Source organism: Trematomus bernacchii, unplaced genomic scaffold, assembly GCF_902827165.1.
Source record: "Trematomus bernacchii unplaced genomic scaffold, fTreBer1.1, whole genome shotgun sequence".
Lineage (NCBI taxonomy): Eukaryota > Metazoa > Chordata > Actinopteri > Perciformes > Nototheniidae > Trematomus > Trematomus bernacchii.
Window position 1 is genome coordinate 1,281,708 of NW_022987801.1, and position 17,132 is coordinate 1,298,839.

Sequence of the window (17,132 nt, forward strand, 5' to 3'; positions counted from 1 at the left end):
CTGACCAGAAAAGCCGGTCAGGGGCAGTAGGGTGGATTGGTGTTGGACGACAGTGCGCGTATACATCAGGGCTCCACCCACTGTACCCATAGAGTCCAGTAGAGGGCGGAGCCTGTGAGAGATTTAACGCCGGGTTACGTATTGTAACCCTTGTTATATAAACACAGGCGGAGCCCTCTACTCAGGGCACTGTCTGTCCTGTTCCGCTCGCTGAAGAGAGGTATAGGATAGCAGTCAGGAGGCGAGGCCTCCTTTTATACGGTGTGATGCGCGCGCATTCAGGTAAGCCCGCCCTGGGCCGGCTACGTCTATAGAAGTCTCAGTGGGAGAATGCACGCGGGATAAGGTAGTACCCATAGAGTCCAGTAGAGGGCTCCGCCTGTGTTTATATAACAAGGGTTACAATACGTAACCCGGCGTTTCTCACCTATTTGATTTGTTTTTGTGTTTTTCTATCACTTTTTTCTTTATATTTTTGTTCTAATTGTTTCAAGTCGGCTGAGAGATTATTATATTGAGTTTCTTTTACTTTTTTGAGGTTACTTGTAATAGAAATCAATTTTCCTCGTATTACTGCTTTTAATGCATCCCATAATACGGCTGGGTCTGTGTTGTCGTTATTGTTTTCCTCTAAGTATTTCTGTATTTCATCTTTGATTTGTTCTACAACCAATTTGTTATTCAATATGCCCGTTCAATCTCCATAATGTGTCTCTCCGTCTGCACCCCAGTTTAATATTCAAGTAGATTGCACAATGATCAGACACGTCAGCCACTCCAATTTGACAGTCCTGTATTTTATCCCTATTTTTCTTCTGCATAAAAAAGTAATCAATCCGTGAGTATACTGAGTGTACTGCCGAGTAATAGCTGAAATCCTTTTTCTTTTTATTAAGGTCCCTCCATACATCAAAGAATCCCATTTCTTCCCAAGTGTTTTTCACCAGCTTTTTAATAGGTTTTTTAATTATCTTACAGTTTGTTGTGTCCAGATCATAATCCATTATCAAATTGAGATCTCCCCCACTTATACATATTCCCTCTGTTTCTACTGCAATCAGTAGAAAAAACACTTCATAGACATGTTTTTCATATATTTTTATATATCTGAGACCTATGCTATTGCCTAAAAATAGCATGATAGGTGCACTTTAAGTTTCGTTGCCTTGCTCCGCTCTGGAGGGGTGGGGCTGTCGGCTGTGTGTGGTGATGAAAAGCTGGTTCGAGGGGCCCCCAGTGAATGTTTGCCTAGGGCCCCAGCAGACTCTAGAATCGCCACTGGTTTCGCCACTTAACCTGTCAACTGTTACTAGCTTGTTGCGCTAACTAAGCTAATTTTAGCTACCGAACACCGGTTGATTACCCCATTGATTAGCTAGTGTTGCTCGGCTACGATACTGTTAGCTTTATAGAGTGATAATATAACGTTACTTTTCAAAGGCTAACTAGATAGTTTTTGAAGGTCTATGTATGGGGTCTCATCAGGAAATAATAGTTATCTCTTTAACTACTTTTAAATCAGCTGATATCCTCTTTTTTGCATATTTGCAACACATTTATTAAGGTAGGTGTGTGATACCTTGGTTGACTAAATTACATTTAAAAATACATATTTTCTTATACGTTTAGTAGCCTTTTGATATTCTACATTTTCCTGAATAAAAAAGTAAGAATAAGTTAAGTTAGATCAATAATTTTAAAATAGGCCTAATACCGAAAATGTAAATACTGCCAAAGGCTTAGATTCAACTGTTGGAAACTGCTTTTTTGCTATACATCCCTGTGTTTTCTGTCCGTCAACAATATCTGAAAATGTATTTATACCATGATAGAATGTTCAAAATCCATTTCATCCTCTTTTTGCAACTACTCAATTGCACGTGTACTTTTTATTTTTATTTAGCCTTTATTTATACAGGTGTAAAATCTCATTGAGACACAAGGTCTCATTTTCAAGAGAGACCTGTCAGTGGTAACACTAGCACACATAGTACTACACATAAACACACATATATATGAAAATATCAGCCATTAAAGGCTTCATTGAAAAAGCATGGTTGAATCTTTAACAATATGTACATTCACAGAAAAAAATAAAATGTCATAACAATAATAATCACATAATGCAAACACGTCTGCCATTTGCTGCTATCATGAGCGACAGGGAGAAAAAACATTGCGTTTCTTGTGTACGTCATCAAAAACAACATATGAATGGTAATATGTTGTGGTGTATGCAATCTAAAATAACTAATCTTTCATAAGTGCACTTCTTCCCTTTATTCTGGGGATTACAAATAATAATATCATGGTCCCAAAACGTTATTTATGAGTTCCTAATCATTTTGACCAATATGATTGACCTTTATGCAGAGTTTAACTTATAATTTTTTTAGCCCGTTAAATAATAGAAATGTCCAGGTGTTATGCCAAGTCATAAGGGTGTTTGCCTGACTGTAGTAATGTTGGCTTAAAGGTAACCGGACCCCAAACCTCAAATGTTTTAGAGCATGACACACAACTGCCAGGTAGTGGTAAAAACAATTGATTATTTATTGTATGTTTGATAACTCTGTACCCATTCCAATCATTCAAAGACTGATTTTCATTTCAGGCAGTTAATCAATGTATTTGTTTTGCTATTAGGTAACATGTAGGACAGAAATGCAGCAGTCCTATGTTTAAAAGAAATACTCAAAATTGATTAAACATTAAATACAAAATTAACAGACTTTTTGTGTTTCAGAGCCTACACCGATGTAAAAGCATAAGAAGGCCTGGGAAGATTGACCGACCTCCACCATTCCTGCCCTCACCTGCCAGTAAATTGAAACAGTGAAGCATGATTCTAATAATCTGGAAAGGATGCACTGTTTATAGTCAACCTCCTGAGAGATGATTATATTCAGTAGCACACTAAGACGGAAAATGGTTGTCTTGTCTTGACTCTTGGAGCTGTCAGTTTCCTCAGAGCACGGTCAGAACAAGCACACCAACAGTGATCAGCAGAGCTACAGGGGAAAAAAAGAATGTATTAGGCTTTGTTTTTAAAACATGTGATCTCTTCAGTTTATCAACCCCATCTTTTTGACTTACCTTGGGTCAGAGATTGCTGGATTGTAATGGCATGGCTAGTAGTGGTTGTTGTTGTCGCTGCAGCTGTTGTCGTTGTCGCTGCAGCTTTTGTCGTTGTCGCTGTTGTTGTAGCTGCAGATGTTGTCGCTGCTGCTGTTGTTGTAGCTGCTGCTGTTGTCGCTGCTGCTGTTGTCGCAGCTGCTGTTGTCGCAGCTGCTGTTGTCGTCGCAGCTGCTGTTGTCGTAGCTGCTGTTGTCGCAGCTGCTGTTGTCGCAGCTGCAGCTGTCGTCGCTGCTGCTGTCGTCGCTGCTGCAGCTGTCGTCGCTGCTGCTGTTGTCGTAGCTGCTGTTGTAGCTGCTGCTGTCGTTGTCGCTGCTGCCGTTGTTGTCGCTGCTGTTGTTGTCGCTGCAGCTGTCGTTGTAGCTGCTGCTGTTGTTGTCGCTGCTGCTGTTGTCGTCGCTGCAGCTGTTGTCGCTGCTGCTGTTGTCGCTGCTGCAGCTGTCGTCGCTGCTGCTGTCGTCGCTGCTGCTGTCGTCGTAGCTGCTGTTGTCAATGCTGCTGTTGTCGTAGCTGCTTTTGTCGTCGCTGCAGCTGTCGTCGCTGCTGCTGTCGTCGCTGCTGCTGTCGTCGCTGCTGCAGCTGTCGTCGCTGCTGCTGTCGTCGCTGCTGCTGTTGTCGTAGCTGCTGTTGTCAATGCTGCTGTTGTCGTAGCTGCTGTTGTCGTCGCTGCAGCTGTCGTCGCTGCTGCTGTTGTCGCTGCTGCTGTCGTTGTCGCTGCTGCTGTTGTCGCTGCTGTTGTTGTCGCTGCAGCTGTCGTTGTAGCTGCTGCTGTCGTTGTAGCTGCAGCTGTCGTTGTAGCTGCTGCTGTTGTAGCTGTTGCTGTTGTTGTCGCTGCTGCTGTTGTTGTCGCTGCAGCTGTTGTTGTCGCTGCTGCTGTTGTTGTCGCTGCAGCTGTTGTCGCTGCTGCTGTCGTTGTCGCTGCTGCCGTTGTTGTAGCTGCTGCTGCTGTTGTCGTCGCTGCTGCTGTTGTTGTCTGAGCGTAGGTGCCCACTGACATCCAGGAGAGCGTCACTAGCAGGGCAGTGAGGAAGATCAGTCTGTTGTCCATGGCTGGAGCAGGTGGAGTAAGGTGGTGATTCAGTTAAATTATAAAATGAAAAGCTCTGTGCTAGCACCCTTAGGTGTCGAAATCCAATTTTACAAAACAAAGAACTATTCATTTAAGTTATTTAGTGTAATAAAAAGGTTAATAAATAATATGTTAACCAATCATTTGACTTTATTCATTGTAAAATGCATTCAAATTAACACCAAACATCTCTAACTTAAGCTTACTGTGTTTTTTAGTTATTTTAACTGAAGACTTTGAAGATTGAGGATAAAAAAAAAAGAATAAATGTATTATAATATATTTGACTTTATATGACTAAATATTCTCACAACAATCACTAATGGCTCATAATGTTTTTATTTTCTTATTTTTTTAATTTTTTAAACATATACATTCATATATATTTTTGAATAACTTCACTTCAAGTAATTTATAATTGTTTGTCTCTATCTTTGAATGAGCAAACATTGAATCCTACACACGATTAATTTAAACTTGTTTCAAATAGAAAATATTCCAAAAAGAATTTAGCCTGCTGTACAACTAACTACTAATTAATAGCAGTATTCTGCAAAAAATAAATAAAATGTAGTCTTTTTAAAATGTAAATATATAAGTTATCTTTTACCTCTAATGTATTTCATACAAAATTAAATTAATAAATACATTTATTATAATATATTTGACTTTATATGACTAAATATTCTCATGACAATCACCAATGGCTCATAATATTTTGTATTTCTTATTTTCCTCTAAAAAATGTAGATATCTAAAATTGTCATTGGGCTGTACATTTTAAGTATTCACTTCAAAAGACACTTAAATGTATGTAAAATTCCATTAAAAGAGTTCTTCCAGGACTAATAGATATCAGGGTGCATTGTTTTAGCCTACCTTTTCTCTGCAGTTCCAACGATCAGTGAAATACGGTGAAAAACAAAAGGATGCTCAGTTCCACGGTCTTGTGTAGTTATAGTCTCAGATGTTACCAATGGTATTTTTGCCCTTAAGATGTTCCTTGCAGGATCCCAGGTAAAGATGTGACACCTGTTCCCTCCGTCTCGCTATTTAAACCAAAAAGGGTTGGACAAGTCCAGATATCGAAGATAAGATAAAATTACTTCTCTGTCATCATAGATGGTATTTTTAGAAGGTGGGGGTATGATGGAATTGACGGAGATGTTGCGTTGTCATTGCACCTTTTTTAACCTCTCTGACTGCTAGTCTCTGGTTTCTAATAGCATTACTTCCTTGAGGGATCCCATTTCTCGTAATGTGCATGATTGACATTATAAAGAAAAGATAACAATCTTTTTGTTACTGTGTGCAAGGTCTTTCTACATGGCTCTCTTTTATGATATGTGTCATATCATAACATCCTGGTTATTATAAATACCTTTTGTATATGTTTCCTAGAAGATTTCAGTCAAGGAGAAAATTCCGTCTAATATGTGTGTGTTTATTCAGCCTCACAATGAGTTTTTTAATTGCCACGATTAGGTTTCACAGGGTCCGAATTTAATTCAATATTCAATCCGAAAAAAATTACAAATTAATTTGCACCTCCAAAACGGTATGTTAATAATAAGAATTTAGCACAAAGCATTTTCATTTATTTAAAAACATTTTTTTTTTTTTTTTAAATAAAATGAAATGAGAAAATGTGCCTATTTTTATGCTCAAAACACTCTTTTTTAGCTAAGCACTTGCTATTCACATCCCTTCAGTGAGCTCTCGTCACAAACCTCGCCCAGTGCAAATCTCTCTGAGAGCATCAGAGTTTGTGTGAGTGTGCCTGTGGAAAATTGAACGGATATGAAGCACATGCCCTCATGTTTGATTAAATATGGCCATTGTGTTTGGTGGTTTCTTCTGAACATCCATCCTCCCTCTCTGTTGAGAGGGCAGGTACAGGCAGCACTGAGGTGCCAATCTAGACAAATGAAAAGTGGTTATTATCATTGAACAGGAAATTTGAAATTTGATAGAAAAAGAGACATTTTCACTTGTTTTTACTTTAATTAATTTCCCCCTGCAAATGGACATAATACAAATATGACAATACATTTCTGTAAAAGTAGGACATATTATGATCCGCTCCACACAGATTATTTTTGAGTAAGTCAGATAATTATATAGCTATTGTGTATGTATTATACCAAATCAATACGTTTATGAAACATTATGTTGAGTTATAGGACTGAATACAATCCATTTATGTTTAAGAAAGTGCTCCTACTGGCATAAATGTAGAAGAAAAATAGTTAATAACCTCTTGATATTTTTTTATATTCTTCAAAGTTTAAAAATATTTAAATGTTCCCAGATTTCTTACTTCAAATACGCATAGATCTGTCAACAAACTGTATATCTTTATACATTTACGAAATTACTAGAATTTGTATAAATCAATGTTTTGTGACTTTTGAATTTCTCAGCAAAAGTTATTATGCAGTTAGATATGTTGTTCTGCCCTGTAAAGGCCTGACTTTGGATACAGTGAGGCCAGATCATTGCAATACCGGGTGATTAGATGATTCGATAAACATTCACGTATATCAGCCATAAACTGGTTTCAGGAACAGGGCATTTTGTCATTTATTAAACAGGGAATCTACACATTTTCAGTGCAACACGATACAGAAAATCAGGAATTAAAATGATTCTGATGCCTTAGGGCTACGTTTGACATTTAGACTCATGCCATGTCATTGCACCCTTAAACCTCACAATTTAGGATTTTTGTGTTTATTTTTTAAATCTAACCAGGATATTTTTACTTTTTCAATTGGCTCACGAAATTCTCCAAAGTCATGCTGTCCCTTCTTGTGAGTGAAAAGTGCAAAATAAAAATAACATAAACAGTGTTTTTTGTCAGATTACATAGTTTATGGTTTTTAATGCGTAAGTATTTAACAGCATATTCCTAATCATAAAAATGCATTGGACAATGGACACAGTGTCTGTCATTTCCTTGGAATCAGTTGGTGCAAGTATTTTATTACTTATAAACACCTCTCTTAGCTCAGGATGTGTCCCAGCTGCCTTCAAACATGCCGTGGTTAAGCCACTACTTAAAAAGAAAAATCTCGACCCCTCCATTCTCGCAAATTTTAGGCCCATCTCCCAGCTACCTTTTTTATCTAAAGCCCTGACGATGCCGACGATGTACAGATATATCTGCCTCTCAAAGCAAATGTCAAACACTCACTACAGCAGTTGATGGACTGCTTAACAGAGATAAAATCCTGGCTGAGCAAATACTTTCTCAACCTCAACGAGAGCAAGACTGAGGTAATCTTTTTTGGACCCCAACCTCCAGCCTCTCCGGTTGATATTCTGGGCTCTCTCAATAAAAACATCCTCCCCTCTGTCATGAACCTTGGAGTGACCTTCACTAGCACTTTTAAATTCGACAAGCAGGTCAGCACCTTAGTCAAATCCTGCTTTTTTAAAATAAGACTATTGGCCAAAACCAAGTCGTATTTATCTTTGAATGACTTAGAAAGGGTTATTAATGCCTTTGTTGCCTCAAGACTGGACTATTGCAACGCTCTGTATGTGGGTATGGACCAGGCCTCAATTAAACGCCTGCAGCTAGTCCAAAACGCAGCTGCACGTTTGCTGACTGGCCACAAAAAGCGTGACCACATCACCCCTATTCTGGCCTCACTACACTGGCTTCCAGTTCGGTTCAGAATTGATTTTAAAATCCTTTTATTTGTTTTTAAAGCCCTAAATGGGCTGGCTCCGGCCTATATAGCCGAACTCCTCCAGCGCTACACCCCAGCCAGAGCTTTAAGGTCTGCTGACCAGCTGCTGCTGGTAGTGCCCAAGACCAGGCTTAAAACCCGAGGGCACCGAGCCTTCGCAGCAGCTGGCCCTAGGCTCTGGAACACTCTGCCCCTCCATGTGAGGTCGGCCCAGACCCTAGGGGTTTTTAAATCTAAACTAAAAACACACTTCTTCTCTCTGGCCTTCTAGTTAGAGCGGAGCACGACTCCTGACTTTTCCTTGTGTTTTTTTTTAATATATATCTGTTGTAATTTATTGTCTTTTATTGTGATTGTAGTAATGTGTTTTTATTACATGTACAGCACTTTTTGGCTCGACCAAAAATCGCTTTTAAATGTGCTTTATAAATAAAACTTGATTTGATTTGATTTGATTTGTGATTTGTATCAGCACATTTTCATGTTTTGTGGCACACATTCTCAGCTGCAAACAAAACAAAGATTTGAATAGCCTGACAAAGGAACCCTTCAACAAACACTACAATGTGTTGTATTTTAGTTCTGGGCCGTTGTTTACATGACTACTTGGGCGATAAAGATCATTTAAGCTGTTATTTATTTGGTTTTTGTTGTTGTTTATTCCCCATTTTCTGCCAGGGAAACAAATACATTTATATATATTTTTGAATAACTTTTTTAAGTAATTTAGCATTTTTTGTCTCTATCTTTGAATGAGCAAACATTGAATCCTACACACAATTAATTTAAACTTATTTCAAATAAAGAATATTCAAAAGCCTTTTTAGCCTGCTGTACAACTAACTAACTCGAAATCCAGGACTCAGATCAGGACTCAGGACTCAGGATCAGCCACGACTCAGGATCCCAGCGTAGATAGACACCAAAAAGAAATTTGGGGGAAGCTGGGTTATTCGGAACATGAGAGTACACAGGTACAGACAGAGAGAAGGAAGAAGTAAGGTGTCCCCCGACAGTCTAAGCCTATAGCAGCAAAACTAGGGGCTGAATCTAATCAGCCCTAACTATAAGCTTTATCAAAAAGGAAGGTCTTAAGCGCACTCTTGAAAACGGATAGGCTGTCTGCCGCCCGAACACAAACTGGAAGCTGATTCCACAAATGTGGAGCTTGATAAGAAAAGGCTCTGGCTCCCATTGTACTTTTAGAGACTCTAGGAACAACCAACAACCCTGCATTCTTGGAACGCAATGCCCTGGTAGGACAGTAGGGTATAATGAGTTCTTTAAGGTAAGATGGCGCCTGCCCATTAAGGGCTTTGTAGGCGAGAAGAAGAATTTTAAATTCTATCCTGTGTTCTATAGGGAGCCAGTGTAAGGCAGCCAGAACAGGAGTAATGTGGTCCCTTTTCCGAACTCTGGTTAGTACACGTGCTACAGCATTTTGAATCAGCTGAAGCGACTTAACTGACTTCTTGGTACACCCTGATAATAAAGAGTTACAATAATCCAGCCTTGAAGTAACATATGCATGGACTAGTTTCTCTGCATACCTAGTTTTCCAGTTGGTCTAGTAATATGGTTTGGTCAACAGTGTCAAATGCAGCGCTGAGATCTAATTATACTAACACTGAGATTCGGCCACTGTCTGTGTTTAACTGGATATCATGAAAGACCTTAATAGGAGAACTCTGAGTTCTGTGGTGCGGTGGAAAGCCTGACTGGAACACATCAAAACAGTTATTTAGATCCAAGAAGGTATTCAGCTGTTGAAAAACAACTTTTTCAATGATTTTACCTAGAAATGGGAGGTTTGATATGGGCCTGCAATTGTTAATTAGTGAAGCGTCTAGATTGTTCTTTTTAAGAGTGGTTTTATGACTGCAGTTTTTTTAGGGACCTGTGGAAATGTACATGTATGTACAAGACTGAGGCTAGGTTATAAGAATTTTTTTTGAAAAAGCCTGTTAGTGGAATATACTGTACCTGTACGGAGATGATGTCACTGCTCACTTAACCCTCTTTGACTCTGCCAGATTGTGGTTTCTAAATAACTTCCTTGGATATTAACAAAACTCGTAACATACATAATTGTTAAATAAACTATAACAATCGTATTGTTACTTGGTGCAGGGGTTCTATTATGGCTCTATAATATGATATAGCAGTAACATCAGTTTCAAGTTAAACGACTATCTTGGTTATTATAACATTTCAAATTTAATTTATTTTAATATACATATTGCTGAGGGTTTTAAGCTTATACATCAGGGTTCTGTCCTGGCTGAGTTTCTTTGAAGACTTTTTGTGTTCTGGAGAAATTCCAGTAAAATATAAATATAAATTTGACTCGTGCGCTTCATTGACTGTTAGATATGGTAAAGGAAAGCATAAATTGACAAGATTCATAGGTACAATTGTAAGTTTAAAATAACAAACCCAGTACTACTATTGCATTAGTTAAAGTTTATCTTTTTTGAGGAGGTTGTGAAGTTGGACTTGTTTTGTAACTCAAGTTATAAAGTCCATATTAACTTTATTTATTTATTTGTGTTTAGGTTCAGGCACTGGTGTATTTTTAAACATTCAGGGTTCAATAATATACTAAGAAAATATAAGTGATTATTTTGCAGTGCTGTAAAATGAATGTTCACAAGCATGTTGGCAAATTGTTGAACATTTATTAAAATGGTCAGTTCTTAATAATGGTTATCTCTTGAACTGCTTCTAAATCATCTGCTATCCTCTTCTTAGCGTATTTAAAAAACAACAAAAAAACATTTCAGCTTTCATTGAATATGTATTTCCAAAAATGTGATTTATTAAAAAATCTACATCAATTGTTACATGATACAATGTTCAAAATCCACTTGAATCCTTAACGATATGTACATTCACATAAAATAAAATAAAAATAATAATAATCATCACGTAACACAAACACGTGTCTGCCATTTGCTGACATCATGAGCGACAGAAGAAGAAAAACATGGCTTTTTTTGTGTACGTCATCAGAAACACATGAATTGTAATTAATTGTCATATTTCTTCACATCTGTACCCATTCAAAGACTGATTTTCCTTCCAGGCAGAGAGTCAATATATTTGTTTTCAATAAGGTTTACATGTATGAAGGAAATCCAGCACTCCTATGGTTAAAACAATACATTACAAATTGATTACACATTAAACTAACAATGAATTTACTTTTTTTGTTTCAGAGCCTATACAGATGTGAAAGCAGTTAGAAGGCTTTGGAAGATTGACCGACCTCCACCATTCCTGCCCTCGCCTGCCTGTACATTGAGACATAATGAAGCATGATTCTAATAATCTGGGAAGGATGCACTGTTCATAGTCAACCTCCTGAGAGATGATTATATTCAGTAGCACACTAAGACGAATAATTTAGTTATGGTCTTGTCTTGACTTTCGGAGTTGTCAGTTTCCTCATAGCACGGTCAGACCAAGCACACCAACAGTGAACAGCAGAGCTAGAGGGGAAACAAATAATGTGTTAGGCTTTGTTTACACGCATTGCATTTCCTACATGTTTTAAAATCTCCTAAGGACAACATCTCTATCTTTTTTGCCTACCTTGGGTCAGAGATTGCTGGATTGTAATGGCATGGCTACTAGTGTTGGTGGCAAGCTCATTGGTGACAGTGGTGTTAGGATTTTCCAGGTTTACAAGAGGGCTTTTGAATTGGGTGCTGGGGTCCCCAAGAGCATCAGTAGCTGTGGGTTCAAGCAAAATAAATTAGATATATATTTTTTGAACATGACAAGATATTTATCTATTATTTGTGAGTCTCTGTGACAGTTGATCTTAGTTGACTGTTTGATGTGTGAATGTGTATCTCTGTTTGGTAGGCTTACAGCTGTTGAAAGTTCCTGTGGAGATTGCGATTGCAAACTGAGATGCTCTAGTAATCTGGGCCGGTACAGTGGCGGAAAATGTGCACTGGATTTTTTTTCCAGTGATTTTGCCCTTCACGGAATCCACAGGAAGCTGCAGAGCAAAGACGGTAACAGATGTCAAAAAAGAAAGCTGGTTTTCAGTATTTTTATGCCATGCAAATGGTGATGGTTTAAATTAGAATTTGCAATTGTATTGCCTGAGCTACACGTTCAAAAAGGCTAGATATGTGGCATTTCATGCATACTGATTCAACCATAACATTTGAACTATCTGTTCAGTATTTGACGTAGAACAAAAATAAAATAACATGTTATTAAAGACATACAAATCTGCTTCAGACCACATCATTTGTGTCTTTGTTCACAAAGTAGACAACAATGATGTGGCAGTTCATGAGCGTTCCACGCAGCTGCTATAAAGTCTAATTCATGCTCTTTAATTTTACTCACCTCTTTCAGAGTCAGCGTGCCATTGTTGAGGACAGCTCCAAAGAACTTAACAACACCATTTTTGTTTGCACACACGTAGGTTGCATCATTACCTCCCTGTGGAGAAAAACAAAAATTGTAACTTTTTCGAAAGAAGAATTCAAACAAACTATTTCAGTAGCTATGGGTTATACTTTGTGGTATTTCAATCTACAAGTGTGGGACATAACCTAACATACCAGTATGTTGTCGAGTGACAGGGTGCCTGCAATATAGCCATCGGACTCTCCTGAAAGCCCAATGTCAAAGTTTCTGCCGCTGCTCTGCTTGGCAGCCAGAAAGAAACATGATGAACTTGTTGAGGGGTCGCAGTTCGAGGGCTGAGCGGCACAGAGCTGCCCAGTCCCACAGTCTGCCCTGTTGATAGCTGTCTATAAAGGAATGAGATATATATTTTTAGTGGGAGAAAAAATGTAACCTCAATGATTTTCAATAATCTATTCCACAACGCTCTTTTGTTTAGCTTTACTTACCATAAGTTCTGTCACTGTTGTGTTAGGCGTTATTGGTGGGGCTGTTGTTACAGCTGGCGCAGCTGTTCCATTTGCTGCAGCCGTTCCATTGGTTGCAGCTGTTCCATTGGTTGCAGCGGTTCCATTGGTTGCAGTTGTTCCATTGGTTGCAGCTGTTCCATTAGTTAGAGCTGTTCCATTGGTTGCAGTTGTTCCATTGGTTGCAGCTGTTCCATTAGTTAGAGCTGTTCCATTGGTTGCAGCGTAGGTGCCCACAGACATCCAGGACAGCATCACCAGCAGGGCAGTGAGGAGGACCAGTCTGTTGTCCATGGCTGGAGAAGGTGGAGTCAGGTGGTTATTCAGCCTAATGATATGGTCAAACACTTTCTACAGCAGGACGTGTCGTTGCAAAGATTATATCATGAAATCTCAGAAAACTTTATTTTTTTTAAATAAACATAACCCATATTGTCAGTTTGTCACAGCAAGCTTTTAGGGCTGGCCGATAAATCAGAAATACTCGTATCTGCTCTACATACGATAGATGAAATGTCTCTAAATGTTTTTAAGTAACCGGCATGAGACTTGCTTTGGCTTATTGCTTCAGCTGCTCTCTCCTATAGCTCTCTTTACCTCTCACAGAAACACACAGTAAAGCCCAGATATATAACACATACAATCGCTGACTATCAACACCGGTAGTTAGAGTGGGCCATGGCTGTTTACAAAAATGCGTTTAAAATGTGTTGTCCGTGAGCGGCAAAACGAATCAGGCGCACCCTGAACTTACGGCCATACTGCAATACTAAGCTTATTGAAGAAAACGTCATATTACAATGTCAGTGTTTCGAATATGGTGCAGTCCTAATTTGTACATTAGAAATACAAAAAAATGTAAATCACTGAAGAATCATAAATCAAAATAGTTATTATGATTTTGGCCATATTCATGTGGGATAATGTGTTTTTAGTGATTACACAATACATTGCTTTTCACTTTTCTTTAGCTTGATTGAAGGGAAATGGTAATTGAAAATGCCACCTTGAAAGGTCATGAAAATGTTTTGACATTTAAAAAAATGTGATATCTTGATATTGTAAGATGTAAACGATTCCCAGTTGAATTTAACTATTCTATCATTCTGATTTGATACCGATACACAGGAGTGGTGGGGTGTGGCCTGGCATCATGAATAGCCCTTAATGTCTAAATATATAAATCCTCATACTGGTGTAATGGAAAAGGATTTAAAAATACCGCGCTATACAGTATATGGCCTAAAAATATAATCTTGATGATTTGAGGTCTTATCGCCCAGCCCTGCAAGCTACTCTCTTCAGGGGTTGTTGAAGAGAACATGCAATAGGCTAGATGTAACTAAAATAAAAACATATCATTATTGAACCCAATTTTATAAAACTAAGCCCCATTCATTAAGGTTATTTACTGTATTAAACTGAATAAAATTATCAGTAATATTTGCTAACTAATAATTTAACTATATTTATTGTAAAAATGAACTGTAAAATGAACTGAAAACAGTTAATCTAAAATATAAATAAATATAGATTTATCATAATATATTGAACTTAATATGAGTTTTTAATTACTTAAGTGTTGCTAATTGTGATGATTTAAATCACTGAAAATGTAATTAGGTGATGTATTTTATATCTTATATATTAAGTTATTTTTCACTTCAAAAGACATTTTAATTATAGTAAAGTTCAATTACAAGCTTTCCTCCAGAAGTAACAGATGTCAATTTGTTGCATTATTTAAGCTTACCTTTTTTTTTTTTGCACTTCCAACGATCAGGGAATTCGGGTGAAGAAGCAAAAGGATGCTCAGTTCTTTGATCTTGTGTAGTTTTAGTCTCAGGTGTCACAGAGGGACCACTTGCACTTAGGATGTTCTTAGCAGGATCCCAGGTAAAGATGTGATACCTATGCCCTCCGTGTCCGTATATTTAAACTAAAGGGGGTTGGGACAAGTACAGATATCAGAGCCAAAACAAGAAAAACACGTTCTCAGACATCATGCATGGGTTGTTTAGGTGGAGCTGTGAATAAAAGAATAATGCTCAAGCATTAGTGATGGAATGTAAGGCAGGGCAAGTTTCTTTATGTAGCAACTTTCAACACAATGCAATTCAAAGTTCATTACAAAAGTGAACAAACATTACGAGCAAAGGTACAGCAATAGTGCAGCGGAATAACATTATAAAAAGAAATCTAAAAACAGTCATTAAACAATAAAAATAATCAAATAAGCTTATATAGAATAATGCAGGTCTAAAATACAAGTATAAAAGCAACAGTGCAGTGGAAGAGCTGTGTCAAAAAGAATGGTCTTCAGCAGGGCCGTATCCAGGATTTCCTAAATACCAAGGTCCAAACATGATAAGGGGGTTCGGGGGTATACCCCCCCTGAGATTTTTGGGATTTTCATGATCTAGTTAGGTGCTTTTTAAGTCCTGTGGGGGGTCACAAATTGGATAATATATTGATTTCAAACCATGTCAGTGGGCTGCAGCATAAATTATTTTTGAAAGTCTAATGCATAAGAATCAGTTGATTGATGATTGTTACTATTAATGATCTGGACATGCAGAAGAGGCTCAAATGATCCCAAAACATTGTCAACATTCATTTTCCATGTCTCTCTCCTTTCCATAACCTGCAGCCTCTCTTCCATCTTCTTTAGTCTCTCTGTCTTCTTCCTGTTCATTACTCTCTCTGTCCTCTACTCTTTGTTCAATCTCTCCCTCGTTGTTCACTTTTTACTCCTTCTCACTTGTCGCTCCTGCCAGTGAATTAAAAGCAATTCAGCAATTTAGTTCATTTCACTTGTTTGTTTGCATTATTTTTTTTAATTTAAATCTGTTTTGTTTGATTCTCAAAAGAGAACAAAGATGTAAGCAAATTGTGTTTTATACAATTCTATGTTATTATGACATCATAACTGCAATAGATATATGTTGTTTTAAAATGATGCCTGTTGTCTATAGTGTAAATGAAGACTATTGTTATAGATAAATAGATAGATAGATAGATAGATAGATAGATGGGGTTATTAAACCTACATTCTTTTGTGTGACTGTACCTGCAGTTCCTCCCTGACTTCCATCACTTTCTCTCTCTCTCTTTCTCTCTGCCTGTCCTGTCTCTTCCTTACCAAAGCTGAGCTTCGACTGGCGTAGTCTTTTCATTATATCTGAGTCAGCGTAAAAAGAAAACAATACAATGTTATATCTTCAATGTTTTACTCAAATTGAAATGAAAGAAAAGCATTACGTTTGTTAAAAGGTAATCCTTCTGACATTGGATGAATGTAATTAACTGACATCTAGAAACGGAAAAGCAGTCTTATTGCTCATGGATTATCAGAAATCATTTCAAAGGGACACAGACACATTGGATTAACCTATGGATTAACTTCAGCAGCGTTTTTATCGTTTTAATGCCATTGAAGACCACTTTGGAGCAGACTACAGAGACAAGGTAACCATGTTAGCATTTTTAGCTACCTAGTGCCACATGTTTTGATGTCTGTTTTTGTGTATAACGTCGCGATTTCGTATAATTCAGTGATAATAAGGGTACCCTTCGATTCTGTGTCACCTCACGATGTGAAACGATGTCATGGATGTGGAGAAAAGATAAATAACAAGGTTTTGTAAGTGATTTTCGGTGCAGTAATCTGTTAGCATTTTTCGCTCGTTGCTAATTCAGAGGCTCAGCGTTAGCATTGTGGGTTTTCTTTTGAAAAAAAAATTAAAATGATCAGTTAGATGAGTTTCTTCCCGTTACATGGATATAAAACATTCATAGTTTATTAAATGAACATGCCCTCAGACACTGTTTCCTGCAAGATGTTGCGGCAGTGCCCCGGTACCGGGGTCTCTCGGGCTTAACAGGATAACAAAGGTGGAACGTTTTGCCTGCAACATTCTAAGGATGTGTTTTGGACGTTGTTGGGTAACACATTAAAGATGTTCTTTATAAAACGTTCCCTCAATGTTACATGATAACAAATGAAGAACATTTTCAAAGCAACATTCTGAAAATGTTTTCAGGATGTTATTGAGGCCTGAGATGACAGAAAGAGTTTTATAAAATGTTCCTTTAATGTTACATGATAACAAATAAAGAACATTCTCCAAGCAACATTCTGAAAATGTTTTAGGATGTTATAGAGAACCGCAGTGACGCGTCCTAAAACCCGGAAGTAAGTTAGCATTTTTACCACGTCCGGTTCCTTCGACAAAAAGCAATGCAATTTCTCCATAGGATTTTGGAAAATAGCTCGAAATAAGGTCTGTGTTTGACACAAATTGAAGAGACAGATCACGTTTTGTTCTACGA

The 17,132-nt window shown here is 37.8% G+C and overlaps 2 protein-coding genes across 2 annotated transcripts; both read right to left on the reverse strand.

Moving 5' to 3' along the window:
- Positions 1 to 2,529: 2,529 nt before the first annotated feature.
- Positions 2,530 to 5,454, reverse strand: LOC117497998 (dentin sialophosphoprotein-like). The gene is made up of 4 exons (XM_034150045.1): positions 5,437 to 5,454; positions 5,084 to 5,253; positions 3,097 to 4,185; positions 2,530 to 3,011 (listed from the first exon to the last, which is right to left on the reverse strand). Exons 1-3 carry the CDS (start codon positions 5,452 to 5,454, stop codon positions 3,132 to 3,134), a joined length of 1,242 nt encoding a protein of 413 aa, XP_034005936.1. The 3' UTR covers positions 2,530 to 3,011; positions 3,097 to 3,131.
- A 5,106-nt stretch (positions 5,455 to 10,560) lies between these two features.
- On the reverse strand, positions 10,561 to 14,733 carry LOC117497968 (putative ferric-chelate reductase 1). The gene is made up of 7 exons (XM_034150009.1): positions 14,554 to 14,733; positions 12,783 to 13,096; positions 12,489 to 12,680; positions 12,271 to 12,366; positions 11,779 to 11,911; positions 11,497 to 11,637; positions 10,561 to 11,393 (listed from the first exon to the last, which is right to left on the reverse strand). The coding sequence occupies exons 2-7, from the start codon at positions 13,092 to 13,094 to the stop codon at positions 11,350 to 11,352; spliced, it is 918 nt and encodes a 305-aa protein (XP_034005900.1). The 5' UTR covers positions 13,095 to 13,096; positions 14,554 to 14,733; the 3' UTR covers positions 10,561 to 11,349.
- Between the last annotated feature and the right edge of the window lie 2,399 nt (positions 14,734 to 17,132).